At 35.2% G+C, this 21,798-nt stretch overlaps 1 protein-coding gene and 1 non-coding gene across 2 annotated transcripts in view; one reads left to right on the forward strand and one right to left on the reverse strand.

The window, feature by feature from the left end:
* Positions 1-3,192: 3,192 nt before the first annotated feature.
* Positions 3,193-21,798, forward strand: part of LOC126979725 (phosphoacetylglucosamine mutase) — a 41,214-nt gene continuing 22,608 nt past the window's right edge. The window contains exons 1-7 of the mRNA XM_050829220.1: positions 3,193-3,422; positions 8,017-8,087; positions 12,838-12,970; positions 14,948-15,043; positions 16,954-17,105; positions 19,431-19,633; positions 21,055-21,179. Coding sequence (XP_050685177.1) covers positions 3,319-3,422; positions 8,017-8,087; positions 12,838-12,970; positions 14,948-15,043; positions 16,954-17,105; positions 19,431-19,633; positions 21,055-21,179 — 884 coding nt within the window. The 5' untranslated portion in view covers positions 3,193-3,318. The remainder of the gene's footprint in view (positions 3,423-8,016; positions 8,088-12,837; positions 12,971-14,947; positions 15,044-16,953; positions 17,106-19,430; positions 19,634-21,054; positions 21,180-21,798) is intronic.
* On the reverse strand, positions 18,789-18,950 carry LOC126980095 (U1 spliceosomal RNA). Its single transcript, XR_007732959.1, has one exon. It is a non-coding gene; the product is annotated as a U1 spliceosomal RNA (small nuclear RNA).

A 21,798-nucleotide genomic window follows, 5' to 3' on the forward strand; every position in this document is an offset into this window, starting at 1 on the left:
ACTTATTATTATATTCTCTTGTCCAAATAATATTACTCATATTAAAATCCCCTAGTATAAGATGGTTCCCCGAGTCATTAACTATATTTGAGGCGTTTGTCATGAACGATTCAAGTATCACTGTGTTTATTGGAGGTGGTATATAAACAGCACATAGTTTTATGTTTTGAGATCGACCTTTAAAGTTAGAGTACTCTAGCTCCACCCACAAATCTTCGGCTTTGCTTTCGAATTTTGGAATCCTGTGCGATTTTATAGATTTATGCACGGCGATCAAAACACCTCCCCCCTCCTTGTGGCCAAGCAATAAATTGGACTGTCTATCCCTTCTATAGACTTCGTAGCGGTTATCAAAAAATCTCTCCATCTAATATGTTATCATTGAGCCAGGTTTCAACCAGCACAATAATCTTGTAATTTTGTGTTAAAACATTTTTATTAATATAGTCGAGCTTAGTTCAAAGTTAGTGAAAGCCGAATTCAAATGGGTAGACTTATTTCTTAAATATCGTCCACAAACGCACATCTAAAGATTCTAACAACTTTTTCTGGGGCCTTGGTAACATAAATTGTTTGTCTTTTACATTTTTAATGTAGAGACAACGGCACGCTTTCGATTGTATTAAAAGCCTGTACCTACAATAAAATTATAATTAAAGATCTATAAGCAGTAACAATGGGTAGTACTTTTAAATAATTTATACGTCTAAATCACGTTAGATGTCTAACACAAGTCTAGATTGACTGTGACAGCTGTGAACACATCGAAAAAATAGTGGCAGACTGTTAGCCTCTATTTTCAGCAACGCTGTGTGCGTTGCTAATAAAACAATGACTGACGTATCGCGAGTGTAACAAGTAGTTGTCATACACACTAACATAATAAACCTGGCCTATGTATATGTATAAATTATCGAAGGTTACGTAACTAGTATTTGATAATATTTTTTTGTGTTCCTGAACAAATGGATTTTAACAATTTGATCCTATCATAATAGATAACTACTATTTTGGACGGGAAACGTCTCACAGAAATATACACATTCGCTCGAATATTCTAGTCTTCCTACTGTCGCTTCTGAAGAAAGAAAACATCTAAAGTCAAAGTAAAAAAATATGCATTCATAGAGTCACAGTCATTTATATATCTTTATATATAATTCTTCAAATTTTTTGTGTGTGTTCAAGTGGGTTCGAGGATGGTTTAGATTCACAATTGAACTACCTCCCAAACGGCTGGACCGATTTTGATGATTCTTTTGTGTGTTCCAGTGAATTTGAGATTGGTTATATTCTTCTGCCCATATACAAATCTATCAAATATACAATGTATAAATCTCCTGCCCATGTGTAAGTATGTTAGTAAGCTCCTTCTAAAGGCTGGACAGATTTTTCAAATTTAAGACGTGTGTACAGGACAACGTCTGTTGGGTCCGCTAGTAAACTATAATATTCTAATTCTAAAATCACAGTGAAATTTTTAATTTAATTTTCTACTGCAGTGGCGGGGCTTATTATATCTAACAGTTTTTCCATAGACTTGAATAAAAACAATAGAGCCTAGTGCTTATAGCAGCTATAGTAATAGTAAGAGAGCTCAAGATAAACTGGCCAACCGAAAAACAAATGAGCGGCGCTAGTTGTCGCACTAATTTAGATAAATAAAGACACATGTCGCTGTGTCGCACCTAATTGATTTAATGGTTTCGGTCGCTAGTACAATTTATTGTTATCTATACGTCTGTATTAATAAGTATCTTAATTAAATATTCTTGTGTGAAGATCTCTGATCTTCGACATTATATTACCTACCTACTTATATAATACCCAAAAAAGGATTGTGTGGTTTTATAAAACCACGGTAGAGGTGAAACTTTTTTTCACATTATAGACATTTAACTAAAAATTATTGGAATAATATTCCATTGGAAAATTGGAATGATAATGGGAAATAATAAAAGTAGACAACCTAAGTCTCAAACTAATATTTTTATTGCACTCTGTGTCTTAGCGCTGGTTAAAATGAGTAATAGTCTGTATAGACCGTGTAGTGTATACTACACGGTCAGCTGCTGCGAACTATAGGCGCCGCCCGCGGGTCACGCGACATGCAACACACAGACGAAAAAGTTTGAGACGATGTTATAAAAGTTTCACTTTAAAATTATATGTAGGTATCTTAGTTAATGAACTAATTAATTTCAATACATGTATGAATAAAGCTATCGAATGAACCCACAAACATGAAAATTAAATGAAATCTTAAACTTGCTGATGTGTTCTTTTTCAGAGGAGATAGGTACATTTCTTGATGTTACCTTACACACGTAAGTTACCCAACTTGCATGGGTTAAAACGACGTTAGGACATGATGAAGGGTGGAAAGTAGGTTATTGCAAACGGGCAGTCATTAACAAGACAAGCCTGAGACGGAGGCGAGGGTTTCTAACACGAGTTTGCAATAGCACCCGCATATAATGATCTTCTATCATATTATATTTGTATCTCTTAAAAACCAGACCTATGAAGTTGTCTATTACCTATGCTTGTATGCTTGTATTTTCAAATGTACCTAGATGGGTACAATATTGCATTTAATTTCAAGATTCATAATTAAAAGTAGCTAACATAGCTAACTAAAAAATATTCAAGTCCACTGCCAAATATTTATCTAATAATCCCAACGATATTATATTATCGGCATCATTAGTGTAAATTGTAATAATGGTGACAAAAAATGTATATTTTGAATTTCCCTAAAATGAGTTGATGTATGAAATCCTATAATTTTTTGTCCCGTTATTTTTTTCACGCTAGTTGTACTAAAAATAAGTTGTAGTTTTGTGACATCTAGTGTTGTTAAATAAAAGCGTCAATTTTGTTTTGTGCGCCATCTGTACTTTTTTATCGTACTTAATATACTCGTGTGAAAGGGTACAGTCTGCATCCAAGTGAAAATATTTTTGTGTATTGATATAGATACAATATTACACATTTTCATAAATATTAAAAAGACGTCCTTTGAAATACGGGCTTTATTTTTAGCCTCAAATTCACACTAACATAGCACTGTCTAGTATTCTACATTTACTTACTCTAAAACGTGAACATGATTGACACTTGACAGCTCTAACTAAATTGAATTTGACTTAGACCAATTTTGGCAGTTCAAATTTCATCAGGCATGCCATTCAATCGCTATTCGCTAGGCTGGTGACCGCTGTCAAAGCGGGAAGGAATGTTGAAAACTCGTTTTTTGATTCCAAGTGATTGTTTGCGGTTGATTCGCGACCTTATAAAATAAAATCGCTCAAGAGAATGCCACCAAGTAGTTTACGAGTCGTGTACGCGTTCGCAAGAGAAATGCACCCTAAAACCAGCGATGTTTTCATTCAATACGGCACGGCCGGATTCCGGACAAAGTGAGTACCAATTTCATGGAACTGGAGTATTTAAATCAATAAGCGTATCTATTTTCTATTTTAACTGCTTCAAATTTGGAAACTAGGGCAGGCGAACCTTTGATGTTTGTACAACTTTTTTTGTCACGTAAGCAAATCCAATATCTGTGAATAAGGATCATATGTCCTTTTACGTTCACGTAGTAGTGACTCACCAATGAATAATATTATATTACAGGAAATCTTTATTAGGCTGGTCAATGACTCTTGCTATCAATATGAGACACCATAATTGCATTGTTCATAATAAACATTAACTGCAATTAAAAAAGCAAGGTCAATTATTATAATCGCATAATTGCGACATTGAAATAAATTAACCGATGTTTATATTATATTTCTTGTTTTCGTAACCTTTTCACGTTAAAATTTAAATATTTTTAATCTTTGTGTTGTAGAAGTTTCTTATTATTACATTTGCAAATATTTTGTGTGTTTACTATGTGTAATTGATGATATTGGAGCACTAATTAATACTCGATCTGTTTAATTTTAATTCAAGTCTATTAGAAATATAATATTGAGTACAATGAAAATATCCACAGATAATGTAACCAACCCACAGCATAGCATGAGGCTGTTATGAACCAATAGGTGTTTCTAGCACTAAATAGGGAATGATGATTTTCACAGCCCCTATAAAAATAAAAATAATAAATATATTTTGGAATAATAGCTAAAATATCATGTAGGTCATTGATATCTCTTAAATTTACTTTTATGTTGGCCACATACATTTAAAAAGTATTTTATTTAAATTTCTAAGACTTGTTGATCAAAGAAAATATTTAGACTGCATTAGAAAATTTATTATAATATAGCATAGTAATTCTTAATATATAGATACTTATACATATAATTATTGCACTGGCATTAAAGTCACCCGGATAGTGTTGAAAAGGTTATTGAATCGGAAAGCTATTCTTAAACATTAATGTTCCACTGGCCATTAACAGCTCTATTCATTTATTACATTCAGGCTTTAAGATAACTAGATATTCAACAGATGGTGAGTGATTGCCCATAACCATGCAATGTCAATCAGGATTATTGAAAATCTGACCCCTATTGCATGTAATCTCATCACCTGGTGACATAAGATGTTAAGTCTCATTAGTAATAATTACATTAGATACTGCACCCTTCCAGCCCAACCATAACACAAATAGTACTTCTCTTCTTTGTCATTGTTCACTGCTGAGGATCATGACTCACATTCAATTGGTCAACATGCTGTCTTTAATGGTTCCACTCTGTTGCTTGGTGGAGTGCAGCACTTACACACTTCTTAAGATTGGTGATTGGTTCTTATTCGGTGATTTTATCTGATCACGGCTTAGGATTATGGCCTCTAAGTCTTTTACCCTCTATTTTTCACATCAAAAATGCTCAAGGTTGTTGTCCAAAGTATCTCATGCTATGTGCTGTAAACAGATGGTTTATAGATGCTGAACATCCCCTATCTTGAGGTGCTTTAAAATGCGGACTACTGCTTACACTGTTGCAAACTATGGCTTGGGGCAAAAAAAGATGGAGCTATACCCGTCTACCCGACATCCAATCCATTGCTGTACCCATAATATATTTTTTATATGTTTGTCCGTGATGGACTCCTAAACTAATGAACGGATTTTAATATGGATTACTTCATGGTGTGCAGTTTGGTCCAACTTGAGAGATAGGATAGTTTTTATTTCGATTTGGGACCCATAATTATTTTTATTTTTAATATTTGTTTTCTATGAGAGAAATTTTGTGACGCACAGTTTGACAGTTCCGCTGTGATACAACTTCATTAAAAACTTAAAACAACATGGAGCATTTTTTACGAAATAATTCTTGATGTTCTGAAATATTATTGGTAAATTCCTATAAAACAGTATTTTTTTTATTATCTACAGGACAATGTCTGTCGGGTCAGCTAGTAAAATATAAGGAATAATAACTTTGCATACACTAATAAAAATACACTTAGTATGAGTGTTCTGGCAAACAGCCAACAGATTATATGAATAAGATATTTGAAAATACTTTATTGTTTATTTGTGTTAAATGATGTATACCTGTTTTAAATTTGAATATTTTAGATTTTTATTGCTGGATTTCATGACTTAGCCTATACAGGGTGTCCCATAAAGACAAGAAGATCAGGCATACAAAAAATAATGCCAAAAACATTCCATGTGGTGTCCATTTTATGAAATTTTTTTACGTAAAATAAGTTTTTATTTACGTTACTGTACTTTCATGTATACCACGGCCGCAAATTAATGCAATTTGTTGTGCTTTTAGTTTTATCTAATTCCTCGTAAACAGTTTTATTAGAAATACAGTAAATGGTAGGAGTGTCTTTTGTACTTTTTTGGAAAAAAAAGTTTCAACTTAATTTTTTAATGAATGAAATGTGATACTAAAATAATTTTGACAAAGTTTGAGAGCCTTTTGTGAAGAAAAATGTATGAAAACCTGAGTGCTGTACTATTAGAGCTCCAGGATTATCCATTCTTAATTGAACATCCTGTGTATAATATATACACTGTTGGTAACAGCTTATCCAATTTAGTATCTTGTCTATTCTACATTTTTTTTGTAAATTAACTATAATATTTATATTATATTATTAATAACATTAAGATTTTTTCCGCCTGTCTATATAATGTTTCTTCTGGCAAATTTCCAAAACTACTGAAAAATAGGTAGGTATTTCTCTGGCAGATAGTTTGATATTATAAGAAATAAGGCTACTAGAATGAACAACATATTGTAATATTTCTATCAACAGCGCGGTTTGGATTTTTCTTCCACATAAAACCTGTTGGCATAATAAGGAGCATATTCTATTCACAAGTGATTTATATATTAAAGTGGAGTGAGACGGTGGGATTATCAGTGGGAGGCTCCTTTGGACAGGATGCCGGCTACATTATGGTTACCTCAACGGCACCTATTTCTGCCGTGAAGCAGTAATTGTGAACATTATTGTGTTTCTGTCTGAAGGGCGCCGTAGCTAGTGAAATTACTGGGCAAATGAGACTCTCACGCAAGCTTCCTTGTGCGGTGTTTCCGGGACGATGCGACATGGGTACTTTAAAAAAATTTTTTCCTCTGGTGTTGCAAGAGAATCTGGGCGGTGATCACTTAACACCAGGTGACCCGTGCGCTCGTTTGTACTCCTTTGCCATAAAAAAAGAGATAGCAAGAAAATATCACGACATATAACGTTAGTGAAACAGCAACTGTACCTACTGACGCAAGAGGTCGAGCGCGAGGGGGTGAAAGGGGTGCGGGAGGGGTCTTTACGTTCCAGTGAGGTCTTGATATAAAGTGGCCATATTGTAAAACTTCTTAGCCAGCTGCTCTAGGTTCAAGTCAATTCTTTATCTGTGGCTTCGGCCTTTCATGCGAACCTATGTGTATATGAAGAAAATGAAACATGAAGAACACGAAATACTACTTTTATGTGAAATTGTACTATTTATGTTTGAAGATGAAGATGATATAAAGACTTAGCTTGACTTTGAACAAGCTGTGTAACGTGAAGAATAGAAAAATAAAAATGAAGACTTGGCTGTATGGGCTTTTGACCCCTTTGCCTGTCCAGATGGATGAACAGAACCAAAAAAAAAATCATTATCTGTCTTGACTCTCTACTGCTTCCAAATTCAAAATTAAATTATTTAAAACCTTCGCGGCCAACTTTGTAACAATGAGGTCCTATATACGATGTTATAAGTAATCCCTTTGTTCTATTGTTGTGTGTGTGTGTATGAATTTGCGAGCTGTCTTGCAATGGGTTCCGCTGAAAACCAACACTGAAGCACTCGCTGCAGCATAATATGCTAAGTCGAGTCCATTTTGCTATAACTTATAAAAAATGGATTTCTGTGTATTTTCTTTTATATTGATCGGAAATGAAAATCTGTCTATGTCTAAGATCTTCTTGCTACATTACGATTAAGAGATCAATCAATTTTCTTATTGAATCTACAGCTACTTCGTAAATGGTTGAGCTAATGAGAAGGAGTCTAGCAAGAAACTCATTGACACACTTTTAAATGAAGATTTACATTTTCATCGTTTTTCAAATCATTTCAGTTATAATATATATGTATACTAGTGGAACCGACAGACGTTGTCCTGTACACACGTCTTTAATTTGAAAAATCGGTCCAGCCGTTAGTACCACTTCACTAACATACACATGAGAAGGAGAATTATATTATATAGACGAAAATTGAAAATCTAAACCAATCTCTAATTCACTAGAACACACAAAAAATATCATCAAAATCGGTCCAGCCGTTTAGGAGGTAGTTCAATAGTGAATCTAAACCATTCTCGAATCTACCTGATGACACACCAATCTCAAATTTAGTTGAACAACCTAAAACTTCATCAAAATCGGTCCAGCCGTTTAGGAGGAGTTCAGTGACATACACACGCACACAAGAAATAGATATATAAAGATATGTAAAGTGATGCAACAAAAATACTCTGTTCTATACTTTAAAAAATACATAGATAAAAGTTTTTTAACAAAGCTGTACCTTTTCAGGGCGAACCTGTTGGAACATGTAGTATATCGGATGGGATTGCTGGCAGTTTTACGATCCAGAGTGAAAAATGGTTTGTTTATATTTCATTATAATATGTAAATATTTACAGTAGGTATTTATAAACATAATATGTGAAGTGCGAATTAAACGTTTCGGCTATTTTCTATTGGACTCATCCTCTTTGGTCTGATTTAAAAAAAATGTGGTCTATGCTATGCCGTCTTACTCTTTGTGATGCGGTACCTTGCTCCGATTTATGACTTTCCAAGTCGGGTAATTTTGAAAAATTAAGATTTGGTAAAACTAACATTAGCAATAACAAACATGTTAAAGTACTGGTTAAGCAAAAAAGTGTTGCACGATTTGACAATTTTTAGATGACGTCATAATTAACTGCCGACCATAACCGTCCAATCTTCGCCGGTAAAAGCTATTGTTAATGTTAAATACGTACCTGTATAGCCGAGTGGTTAGCTATCCTACCTTCTAAGCTAGTGGTCCCGGGTTCGAATCCCGGTAGGTGCAAGCATTTATATGATGAATATGAATGTTTATTTCCGAGTCATGAATGTTTATATGTATTAATGTATGTTTAAGAAAGTATATTCTATTAAAATAGAACGTTGACTTGCAACCCATAACACAGGCTGTGCTTAATTTGGGGCAAGATTTGTGTAAAAGTGTGTCAATATTATAAAAAAAATTGCAAAATAGCGTCAAAAAATTCAAACAATTCGATTTTGATATTTCACTTTAACTATGTCAAGGAATGTGATGGCGCAACACATTCCGCAGTCTGAGCGTTACTGTTAAATATGACTTTAACCTTAACTATAACAGCTAATATGACGCAACCCCGCGTTAAAGTTAGTTTAAATATCTACTGTTCACAAACAAAAAGATTGTGAAGGGCGTATTGCTCGTTTTGGCCTCAGTCCGAACTGTTAACTGATATAAAAGTATTGTAGTTTATATTACTGTAACATTAAAAGGTGTCAGTAGGTATGGAATCATATTTTTTAAGTGATAGGTAGTATTATATATAGTACATTACGGCGGCGTATTATAAAATTCAAATCCAATTATTTTTATTCAATACTAGCTGACCCTGCAAACGTTGTATTGCCATCATAGTTAACAACTGTAGTTAATCTACCAATTATAGGTAGCTAAAATTAAGTTTGTTTTTTACCTTCTGAGAAAGTTAGAAAGATACAAAGATTCTAATTATTTATACACATCAAAGGAAAAACAAATAATTCCGAACATTTTCATATTTATTCATCTTTTAAACTTTCCCTGGGCTTCCACAGATAATTCAAGACCAAAATTAGCCAAATCGGACCAGCCGTTCTCGAGTTTTAGCGAGACTAACGAACAGCAATTCATTTTTATATATATATAGATTAGATTTTTATAATACTTATTCAAAATAGGATTGAAAATCTTATGCTAATTCGATCCGAATCTTACCGAATGCGGCTACAGGTCTGAGAAAAACGGAAGTAAAAAACACGGCGGGTTAAGGGTGTAATGACGAGGTGGCCTATAACAAGTATCTTCAAGCTTTTCTCTTGCGGTCGCTCCCTCATGACTGAGGATCGTGGTCATCGCTAGCTGAGTATGCTGGTGTTGTGATACATATTAAGATCGGCGTCCATCGGTCCCCTGTCCATTGCATCTCTGACAACCGAGCAGAACTTAGTCGAGGGTAGGCCTTTAACTTGATCGCTTCATCTGGTAGGCAACTGTTTGCCTTTAATGTTTCCAACAACGATCAGCATTTCAAGGCTCTCTCCTCCTCATTACGTAACCCAAATAGGCGAGAAATCTCTGCCGACAGATTGTAGAGAGGCGGGTTCGGATTCGTGTTAGATTTTGCGCAATAAACAGTGCATTTTTGCGATTGGCTGTGCTAGATATCCGTAACATGCACCTTCAGCACCACATCTCGAATACTTTCGATCATTTATCTTTTTCGAGCCTGTATCGTCATCTCCAAGTTTATGACTTGCATAATAAGATTATAATAATAATAATATTGATATACTCTTACAAAAATTATCATGCCCCAAACTAGGCATAGGCTATTCTATAGGTGTACAAGACAACGATATATTTAATAAAATATACCAGTGGGAGGCTCCTTTGCACAGGAAGCCGGCTTGATTATGGGTACCACAACGGCGCCTATTTCTGCCGTGAATCAATGTGTATAGGTTATAGGTTATCACGGGCTATTATCCGCAACTCGACGACTACAGCGCGCCTATTTTGCGTGGACAAAGAATGAAGAATGAAAGAAAGAAGTGAAAGCAATGTGTAAACATTACTGTGTTTCGGTCTGAAGGGCGCCGTAGCTACTGAAATTACTCGGCAAATGAGACTTAACATATTCTTTTATTTTGATCTGAAATGAGATTCTGTCTATGTCTAAGATCTTCTTGTATTCTTCTACATTATAATCAAGTCTCAAGGTGAAGATCGCAATTGTAGTGCCGCTCAAAATTTTTGCGTTTTTCAAGAATCCTGAGTGGCACTGCATTGTAATGCGTAGGACGTATCAATTACCATCAGCTGAACGTCCTGCTCGTCTCATCTCTTATTTTCATAAAAACACAATATACTTACTTAAACATACATAAATACAAATAAAGATTCATGACTCGGAAACAATCATTCATATACATCATATAAATGATTGCATCTACCGGGATTCGAACCCGGGACTTCTAGCTCAAATTAGCTATTGCGCAATTTTAAGATTGCATTTCATGTTACTCTGATATTCCCAAAAAAATTGTGTTCACAAAAAGTAGTAATTACGTACGTTTTATCATTGGGATCTTATCGAGTGTAAACCAGCTTGTAATCATTTGGAGTGCTGATTAAATATTGATTTTTGTTATGCTTATTAGCTATCTGTTATATTAGAGGGATTTAATTTAATATATCTCGAATTCGTTTGTCCACAACGCTGTAAAACTCAGGTGTTTCCAGCAGCCACAACCAGTCACGTCAAAATATAATTTCAATGTGACAAGTTGTGGGAGGAAATATATTTTAATATGTAGGGTAAATGAGCCTAAAAGATTTTTTTTTTGTATTTACCCTCTCTGAAATCAGACAGACACCACATGGCTTGGCTTGAAGGAAATACATTTGTTATAAACAAATGTAATATTTTGTTTATTTTTAATTGTAACGGTATTTATGGCCAGACTAAGAAGTATAACGGCCTTACAAAAAAATTTGGAGTAAAGTTATATTAACTGAGAATAAACCAAGAGAAGGCAAGATGTTTACAAACGGACATTTTGTTTAATATTGACACACTTTTTACACAAATTATCTTGCCCCAAATTAAGCATATGTATAGCCTGTGTTATGGGTTGCAAAACAACGATATATTAATATACAGATATACATTTAAACATCCATGACTCGGAAACATACATCCATATTCATCATATAAATGCTTGCACCTACCGGGATTCGAACCCGTATATATATATATACCGCTTATGATTGGTTTATTCGGACGTATAACGTTTCCCGCGTTTATTTGCAAGTTTGACATTCGCAAAACTTCAGAATAACATTGTATTTACAGTTTTATCAGCGATAAAGTCATCATTTTCCATATTCTTGGTTTATTCTCAGGCATAATGGTTATATTTGTAGAAGGCGTTGGTAATTTAAACGCACTTAAAATAGAAAAATCTGTATTTTACTATTTCCACTAAAAATAATTATTATAATAAATGACTCAATATAATAATAACGATTCGCAATAATTAATGTTCTCTCGAACTGAGCGCTCTGGCTTATATATGGCACGACCATCGCAGTGATGATGCTACCAACTGTTAGTTGGTATTGTTATATAAAACAATACTAACACAGTAAGTAGTTGAATAAGAGACCCCGCAAACTGCAGACTTTCGATCGGCCGATAGTTTGGTTGAGTTCGGCTGTTAAGTGCGCACACTGGCCCGACTAAACAGTTGGGTCTGTGATGAGTGCGCACACTAGACAACTATCGGCCGACAGTTTTAGGGACGATTCGCTATTAGTTTTAAATCGGCTATTGATGAGTCTGGCCATCTAAACGATCGGTGGTGTACGCGCCAGAATCGTTATAATGTGCGCACTCTCATACATCTTCATACTGATTAAGAAACCAACCAAACTATCGGCCGATCAAAAGTCTGCAGTTTGCGGGGTCTCTAAATGTTATAATTAATTGGGATGTCTAATCTAATCAATCATATATCGTGAACTTATAATCCTACTAATATTATAAATGTAAAAGTTTGTATGTCTGGATGTATGTTTGAACTTCTTTAACGCAAAAACTACTGAATAGATTTTGATGAAACTTTACAATAATATAGCTTACACACCAGAATAATAAATAGGCTATAATTTATAAAACTATAGTGTGAATTATACAAAATATAAAAGAGTGATTGTTACTAATGAATACAACTAGCGGTCCTCCACAGTGCGGTTTTCAAGGAGCTTTCTCCCTCGCACTACAAAGCTGTGGAATGAGCTTCCTTGTGCGGTGTTTCCGGGACGATACGACATGGGTACCTTCAAAAAAAGCGCGTACACCTTCCTTAAAGGCCGGCAACGCTCTTGTGATTCCTCTGGTGTTGCAAGAGAATGTGGGCGGCGGTGATCACTTAACACCAGGCGACCCGTACGCTCGTTTGTCCTCCTATTCCATTAAAAAAAAAAAACTTGTAAGGCCGTAAGACTAGTTGCCCCCTTCAACGGTAAAAGTAAGTTTGACTTTTTGTCATAAATTCCAGGACGCACTATCGGTATGATGATCACGGCGTCTCACAACTTGGAGCCCGACAATGGAGTGAAGCTGATCGACCCTGATGGTGAGATGCTGGAACAGAGCTGGGAGGAGATCGCTACCAGGCTCGCAAACGTCAGGTGAGGTGTCAGGTCGCCAGGCAGAATCAAATTAGACTTTTAGTGGTCTTTTGTTATTTAGATGTGGAGGACATCAACTCAAACCAAACTGCATAATATAGTTTTCATTGCATTTTTGTTTTCAAAAAAGTTTAAGTACTATTTTTATTCAGAACATTGGTCTATTGGCCAAAACCAAAACATATTATTTAATAAGAACATTTGAATGCAAGATTTTTCAATGCGCAGTTTGTGATTACTAGAACTGTTTGTTCTCTTGTGTGTTCGCTCGTTTGTCATCCTCTTCCAAAAAAAATCTATACAGTGTGGCGCTGCAGTAGCTACATTAAATGAATGCACTGGTAGAACTATATAAAATAAATAAAATAAGCCTCTATTCAGACAAAGTACTTAATCTTTTCTACATAAATTATTATTATTTAAGTGTGACAATATTTTCCTTAACGAATATATTTGTTTTTATTAGTAGAATTATTAAGAGTCTGTTTGTCTATTATAGACACAGGCCTCCTCCAACTGCCTCCACAGACTCCTGTTTTCATCTGTTCTAGTCCATATGGTCCGGGTTCGAATCCCGGTAGGTGCAAGCATTTATATGATGAGTATAGATGTTTGATTCCGAGTCATGGATGTTTAAATGTATTTATGTATGTTTATATGAATATATGTATGTTTAAGTAAGTATATTGTATTAAATATATCATTGTCTTTTATCCCATAACACAGGCTATATATGCTTAACTTGGGGCAAGATAATTTGTGTAAAAAGTGTGTCAATATTATTAATATTTTATTGTACCGGCAACTGCTTTAATCTCGTCTACCCGTCTCCTAAATGATTCTCTTTCGATTTCTTATTTCTGTCTCTCGAATACCAGTTCATTATAGTTTTACACCATTTCTCTCGTCGTCTAAAGTATGCCCCGTCCACTTCCATTTAAGCTTCCTTATTATAACACAAACATCCTTTGTTCGTGTTTGTATTTGATTGGTTGCGGTTGAACTGTAATCATAATAAAAATAGAAATACACAATTCACCATAGTAAATAAATGTTCCATAATATTATCATTTCGGAACACCCTGTCGTATTTAATCTAGCAGCTGCGCGCTAGCATAAGCAATGATACTACTCATTGTCTGCTTATGCGACGTAACGGTGATCAAAATTTCGTTACCTAAATATTTAAAATGTTTGTTTGAAAATTTCGATTACTTACTTTAATATTTAGATTAATTTTTTAGTTTTACTTTGTAGTTCTCTGTCTGCCATTGCACTTGAATATTGATATTTAACCCCCGCAAATTGAGACGGGGACATTCCGCAATATTAGTCAAGTCCAGGTTATTTTTTTTTTTATGAAAATAAGGGACGAGACGAGCAGGACGTTCAGCTCATGGTAATTGATACGCCAAACCTATTACAATGCAGTGCCGATTAGGATTCTTAAAAAATCCAAAAATTCTGAGCGGCATTACAACTGCGCTAGTCACCTAGCTACGGCGCCCTTCAGACCGAAACAGTAATGTTTACATATTACTGCATCACAGCAGAAATAGGCGCCGTTGTGGTACCCATAAACTAGCCGGCTTCCTGCGCAAAGGAGCCTCCCACTGGCGAAATTCTCCCACCAATTAAAAATGTTGTTTGTTAAGTTGTTCAAACAAAAAACCAATACGTACCACCGATACGACATGGGTTAATTCAAAAAAGCGTGTACAACGGGCGGCAACGCTCCTGTGATTCTTCTGGTGTTGCAAGAAAATGTGGGCGGCGGTGATCACTTATTTATTTAATTAAATTGCGTTACATGCGACTTGGTCACTAAACAAAATTGTAGTACTTAACCTACTTAACACCAGGTAGCTCAGCTCTTTAGTTCTCCCTTATCCATAAAAAAAATCAAGTTTGAGTCCCGGTTCCAATGAGGGGCTGTCTATCCACTCTTTGCAATAAAATTGTTGTTTTTTTTTTCAGTGACAATGACTTGGAATCAACAACGGGGGAGATTATAAAGGAAGTGAATGCTGACATGTCACTAAAGGCCAGTGTCTTCATTGGAATGGACACCAGGTGATCACATTTAGAACCACTTATTACCTTATTTAAATTTATGGATGATGCATCATTCAAACCTAGTAACTAATAGTGGCCTAAAAACATTTTTACAATACCATGTTTATACTGCCTAGTAAAAAACATTTTTACTAAATTTTATTAACTAAACAATGGGTGTTTTAAATAATTAATAATTAACAAATCTATATATATAAAAATGAATTGCTTTTCGTTAGTCTCGCTAAAACTCGAGAACGGCTGGACCGATTTGGCTAATTTTGGTCTTGAATTATTTGTGGAAATCCAGGGAAGGTTTAAAAGGTAAATAAATATGAAAATGCTCGGAATTAAATAAAAACAACAATTTTGTTTTTCCTTTGATGTGTCCATACATAATGTCTATGAGAGAATTTATTGACGCACGGTTTGACAGTTCTGCTGTGAAACAATTTCATTATAACAACAAGCAGCATACGTTACAAAATAATTCTTGATGTTATAATATATTATTGACAAATTCATAAAAAACATTATATTATTTATTATATACAGAACAACGTCTGTCGGGTCAGCTAGTTATAATAATATAAGTTTATGAAACTAAATCACTGTTACGGCCGTTCCCAATATTCAATCTGTCTCTTACTTGAGATAAAAATCGTAACTATTGCTGACTTTTCTGTACCAATAAACTTATCGACGGTAACTCACCTTATCCGTACACGCTGTCTGTGAATGGGACGACGTATAGCTTACCAGCGATATAAAGTTTGTATGGAAATTGTAATTCACGCGTACCAAAATAAGGCGATAAGAATGACTTATCGGGGTATATTGGGACAGCTTCAGATTATTGACAGCTAATTACTAACAGTAGAATGTAGTAATTTATCTCTATCTGTAGATAGTATATTGGGAACGGCCATTAGAAATCATAAACTTAATCCCCCTTATTCATAATGGTACGCTAACTTTAAACAGCCGCTAAGGAGTGTTTTTTTCAATAGAAGAAGACAGAGTGATGAATGAATGAAGAATGCTTTACGTTAGTAGACTATAATTTTGTATAAGGGGGAATATGTTACGAAATGTAGATAGTTGGGAATGAGTGACTTTGGCCATCATGGCCTCATACTCTAGGAAATGCTTATTACTAATGAGCATAGCCTGGGTGTCACAGTCTCATTATTTCTATAGTTTTTAACTTGCTTTGTCTCCTTTGCTATTTCTATATGTAATTCTTTTTCGACTTTAACTGGATATTTTTAGAATAGTAATTACTTAATATTAAAATATTTTAAGTTTAGAATAAGTGTACTCGCTATTCTTCACATAAACACTTAAGTTTCATGAGGATCGCTTAAATTGTTAAGTAGTTTGTTTCTTGTATATTTTGAACAATAAATAAATTAAAAAAAGAATATGATTATTTTCATAGACTTAATTCTGTATATAACATATCTAATTTATCGCTGACATAAACAAAAAATTTCTCTATTTACGATTATAGTTTAAGTATTTATTATGTGTAACCTTACCAGAGGGAGGCTCCTTTGCACAGGATGCCGGCTAGATTATGGGTACCACAACGGCGCCTATTTCTGCCATGAAGCAGTAATGTGTAAGCATTACTGTGTTTCGGTGTGAAGTACGCCGTAGCTAGTGAAATTACTAGGCAAATGAGACTTAACGTCTTTTGTCTCAAGGTGACGAGCGCAGTTATAGTGTCGCTCAGAATTTTTTGGGGTTTTTCAAGAATCCTGAGCGGCACTGCATTGTAATGGGCAAGGCGCATCAATTTCCATCAACTGAACGTCCTGCTCGTCTCGTTCCTTATTTTCATTAAAAAAAAACCTTTTGCTGTTCGCCAAAAGTGATAAAAATATTCTTGGAGATTTATTGTATTATTATCTACAATATTTTAGATACACGAGTCCCCGGTTGGCTGCGGCGGCTGTACACGGCGTCATAGCGCTAAAGGGCACGCCCAAAGAGTTTGGGATTGTAACCACGCCCATACTACACTACTGTGTCAAATGTCGCAACGACAACACTTATGGAACACCCACTGAAGAAGGTATGGAATATATATTTTCAACAAACTTGCTCGTAAAGTGAGCCTTACTACATCGTATTTAGGGCCATAAACTGAACTATAACAAACGTGCATAATAGAATCCCTACAAAGTTAAGTTAGCACCTAACTGTAAACACAGCGATTTCAATTCAACCGGGTAATACAGATTTTGTTGTGAAACATCAAAAAGAGGTTTTATGCCTGAAACACCGTTTACATTTTTGGAATAAATAAATGTGTCCCTAATTGACGAAGAAACATTTATTATTATCAAATCATCTATAATTCGTAACAATTTTTGATAGAATGTGTTGTAATGTGCATTTTATCATTAAATTTTTAATTTTGAAGTAGGCGGAATGGCTATTTGTATTAAATTACCCCCATTTGGCGCATGCAAAAAAAAAACTTGCGCACCATTTCCCAGAATTTACATATTTTCTTTGAACGATTTATGCAATACATGTTTGTGTTTTCCTTACTGTTGAAAATGATCGTGTTCAACTCGTGAGCAACTTTCACTCACTAGAAACTCGGCTGATTTACGCCCTCGCATATGACTTGTGCTGCAACCCACAGCCTCGTAAATAATGAGCAGATTAGCTCATTTGCATCATACTATTATATTACATCTTCTCGGAAAGTGCCTTGCTATTGATGTGACAACTAGACTGAAACCGCATCGCTTACTTCGTCTACAAATGTTCGGACAGGAATAATATATTATAAGAATTCATTTCTATCATTGTTGGTTCATTCACAATTATTGTTTGTATAAGTTTTCCGAAAAAGGTATTGCAAAGCACTGACCGGCCAGTGACAAACCAAAAAAAAAATAGTTTTAGGTGATATAAATATTTAGGTTTGTCTTTTCCTTCATGGATTTTCCTATTTGCCTTGATAAATTTTATTGTTTTAATGGGGGGACGGCGCGTACGCAGTCATATAATACGCAGTCATGAATATATTTAGAAACCGCATCGCTTACTTTCCTTCAAACACGCGGACAGCAAGAATCCATTTCTTTCATTGCGGTTCATTTACAATTATTATTGTATGTTCTTTATAAAATATAATATTAAGAAAGAACTGACCGGCTAGTGACAATAATAATAAACATTTTGCGACTTCTAACTTTAGATTTAAATTTTTTATCTTATATCTTTAAAATTGTTTGCATGCATAAAATGAGCATGTCGCTTGTTCTTGCAGTTAGATCACTTTTATGATCATGTAAGGATTGCTTATTGCTTTGTTCTTGAGATCATCTGTTAATGGATTGGAATTAGAGGTGATCGTTAAATCAATAAACTGATTTTATTAACAGTTTTATATTCGTTAACGAATTAACTGTTTTTCTTCAACGAAAAAACCTGTTGAACATAATAAGCTAATAAATTCAATCAACGTCTTCGTCCGTAACTCGCAACAAATGAAGAAATTGAATGCCTCACTAAAACAGTTGACGAATTTGCGAACGAAAACGTTGACTTGGATATTATATTGACGAAATATAAACCTAATAAAAACTCAATTATTAATAAATGCATTAACCGATTTTTCAAAACCCGTTGACGATTTAACAGTTTTTTCAACCTGTTGACCATTGACAAAAACAATTAAATTATTTTAAATACTTCAATGACACACCTCTTATTGGATTACAACTTTTTTCTTTTAATGGGGGGACGGCGCGTACGCAGTCCCCACTACCAAAAATTACGCGTCCGAGTTATCCGCATTAGGGATAATCGCAGAGGTCAACCCAACCGCAGTGCAATGGAAGGGCCTCGCTCTGGGGGAACCGCCTTCTTGATCACGGTGTCCCCTACGCCAGGTAAGTATGCTTAACACGGCTATTACTTGAGTAGTACACGAATCCAAACAAAATATTGATATCGCGTTGTAGAAACTGCTGAAAAATAAACAGCGCCCTCTAGAGTATCCATTGAGAAACTTCCCCAGTCTTTCGCATCTAAAATAGCGCCCTCTCTCGGTGGTCATTATTTTCGGAAACCAAGGAATTTGACATAATTATATGCTGCATTCAAATTACGATTTTCAATCTCAATTATAATGTTAGTTTTTTGTGTACCACCTATTACACTCTTAGAGTCTCTTGCTGCTAGACAACCGATGAAAACAGGCCTAGAATATTAGTTTAGTGTGCGCAAGCTACGTCTTACAATCACAATTTGTATGACACTTTGTGTTAGTGTGCGGGAATTGCTCAAAATAGAGGGTAGTTCTAAACTAATTTTTTTTCAACGTTGTCCACAGTTTGACGTATAAATTATCTAAGATAACAAGTAATGAAATTTCTAGGTTATTACGAAAAGATAGTAGGCGCTTTTAAGAGTATACGTCAGAAGATACCGGTGGCTGGTAACTACAACACCAGGCTGTATGTAGACGGAGCCAATGGCGTCGGCGGCAAGAAGCTGAACATCATCAGGAAGACTTTGGGTGATGAACTGGATCTGGTGCTGTTCAACCTAGGCGGCAATGGTGGGAAATTGAACCTTAATGTAAGAATAGTTACGAATTGCTATAAAATGTTTATTCAACACACTTGCTCGTAACGTGGGCCTTATTAGATCGTTCTTAGGGCCATAAACCGAACTATAATATGTTATAGGGTGTGCCCAAGTGCATAAAAGAATTATCTACACAAAGTTAAGTTAATACCTAACTGCAAATGCTCACTAGCCGGCAGTGAATTGTATTTCATTTTTTTGATATTTTCAAATCTTCTATCATATCATTTTTCCACGAGAGCCCGACAATTTAATAAGCCGACCATTGCTAGGATTATATTGCTGTATTGGGGCATGTTGGGTCGACATCTGTTTTGTCGCGGAGTGTTTTTACTTATGTGTTGTGTTGTGGCGTAATATGGCGGAATTAAAAGCGTAAAAACGCTGTCTAAACCCTTTGAGACATAACAAAATAATATATGGTCTATTTGTGTATCTTATATAGGGCTATAGAATATTCCGCGATTGCATATGTCTATCGCTTAAGGATATCATACTATATAATATATAAAGCGGTAATATAAGAGCTGTTTTACACAAGTACGATTTTATTCCTTATGATTTTAAACAAGTTAGATATTTTGCTCTTTTACAACATACAATTGTTTGATGCAATATCTCTATATCGCCGGAATACGTTGGATGAGGACAGCGCAGGACCGATCGTAGTGGAAATCTTTGGGGGAGGCCCTTGACCAGCATTGGGCGTCTTCCGGCTGATGATGATGATTTTTTCTATTGACAGAACAGCGGCTGTCGGGTCAGCTAGTATGAATAAACGTAACCGAATGCGTTCTGGTGCTCTAAACACAGCAATATGAACCTTTAAGCTTAATAAAATATCTACTGTTAGCGCAACAGGCAGCGACCATACCACTTCATTTCCAGGGGCGTACATGTCATATAGGCGATGAGCAGTGCCTACCTCTTTAAGAACCTAAATAACTATAGCACTTGTGTTAAAGTTAATTTACTAGCTATACGGTAGGCAGTATACAGATTACGTATACGTTTTTTTATGAAAAAATTTTTTAATGAAAATAAGGGACGAGGTAGGCAGAGCGTTCAGCTGATTGTAATTGATACGCCCTGCCCATTATAATGCAATGCCATTCAAGATTCTTGAGAAACCCAAAAAAATTGCGCTCGTCACCTTAAGACATAAGATTTTCAATCTCATTTTCCCAGTAATTTCACTAGCTACGGCACCCTTCAAGCCGAAACACAGTAATGTTTACACATTACTGCTTCGCGGCAGAAATAGGCGCCGTTGTGGTACCCATAATCTAGCTGGCATCCTGTGCAAAGGAGCCTCCGAATGGTGAATAGATATACAGTTTCTACCTTGCTAGAAAACCAATGCACGGCTCAACCAACTGTCTCTTCTATAGCCAACCATCTCTTACTTCCAGTGTGGTGCTGACTTCGTGAAAATGTCCCAGAAGCCTCCGGTGGGAGTGGAACATGTGCCCTTCCAGAGAGTAGCGTCGCTCGACGGGGATGGCGATAGGATCGTATATTATTATTTGGATGACAAGTAAGAAACGAATAAATCTTCCATACAATTAGTCCTCTGTCTCGGTGGCGGCCTCTACAGAGAGGCTATCCAGTAGGGACTCACGGCGAGCATTGACGCACGTGCGAGCTTTTATTACGGCCGTTCCCAATATTCAGTCTATCTCCGGTTGTGGCCTACTTGAGATAAAAATCGTAACAATCATTGAATTTTCTGTCCCAATAAACTTATCGACGGTAACTCACCTTATCAGTACACGCTGTCCGTCAATGGGAGGACTTATAGCTTATCAAAATAATTATAAATTAGTTTTACTCATTAGAGATAATTAAGGATATAATACATTTTCCGCCCATTTCAGTAATAATAATTCTTTATTTGCATAATGTGTGTATAAAAGTTAACAAAATAATTCTATACGAATCAACACATTAGCCAAAAAGTGCATTCAAATTACATTACCTCCATGTCATTATATAATAATAAAATTCTTAGATTACAGCACATAATATTTCATTGTTACATTATATTAGCATCTACACAAAATATACTTGTCATATACATATTATGTAGTCAAAGTTAAACACAAGATTATAAAAAAAGAAAATCACAAATTTAAAAAAGTCGGATACAGCATAAA

This window comes from Leptidea sinapis, chromosome 4 (genome assembly GCF_905404315.1).
Source record: "Leptidea sinapis chromosome 4, ilLepSina1.1, whole genome shotgun sequence".
Taxonomy (NCBI): domain Eukaryota; kingdom Metazoa; phylum Arthropoda; class Insecta; order Lepidoptera; family Pieridae; genus Leptidea; species Leptidea sinapis.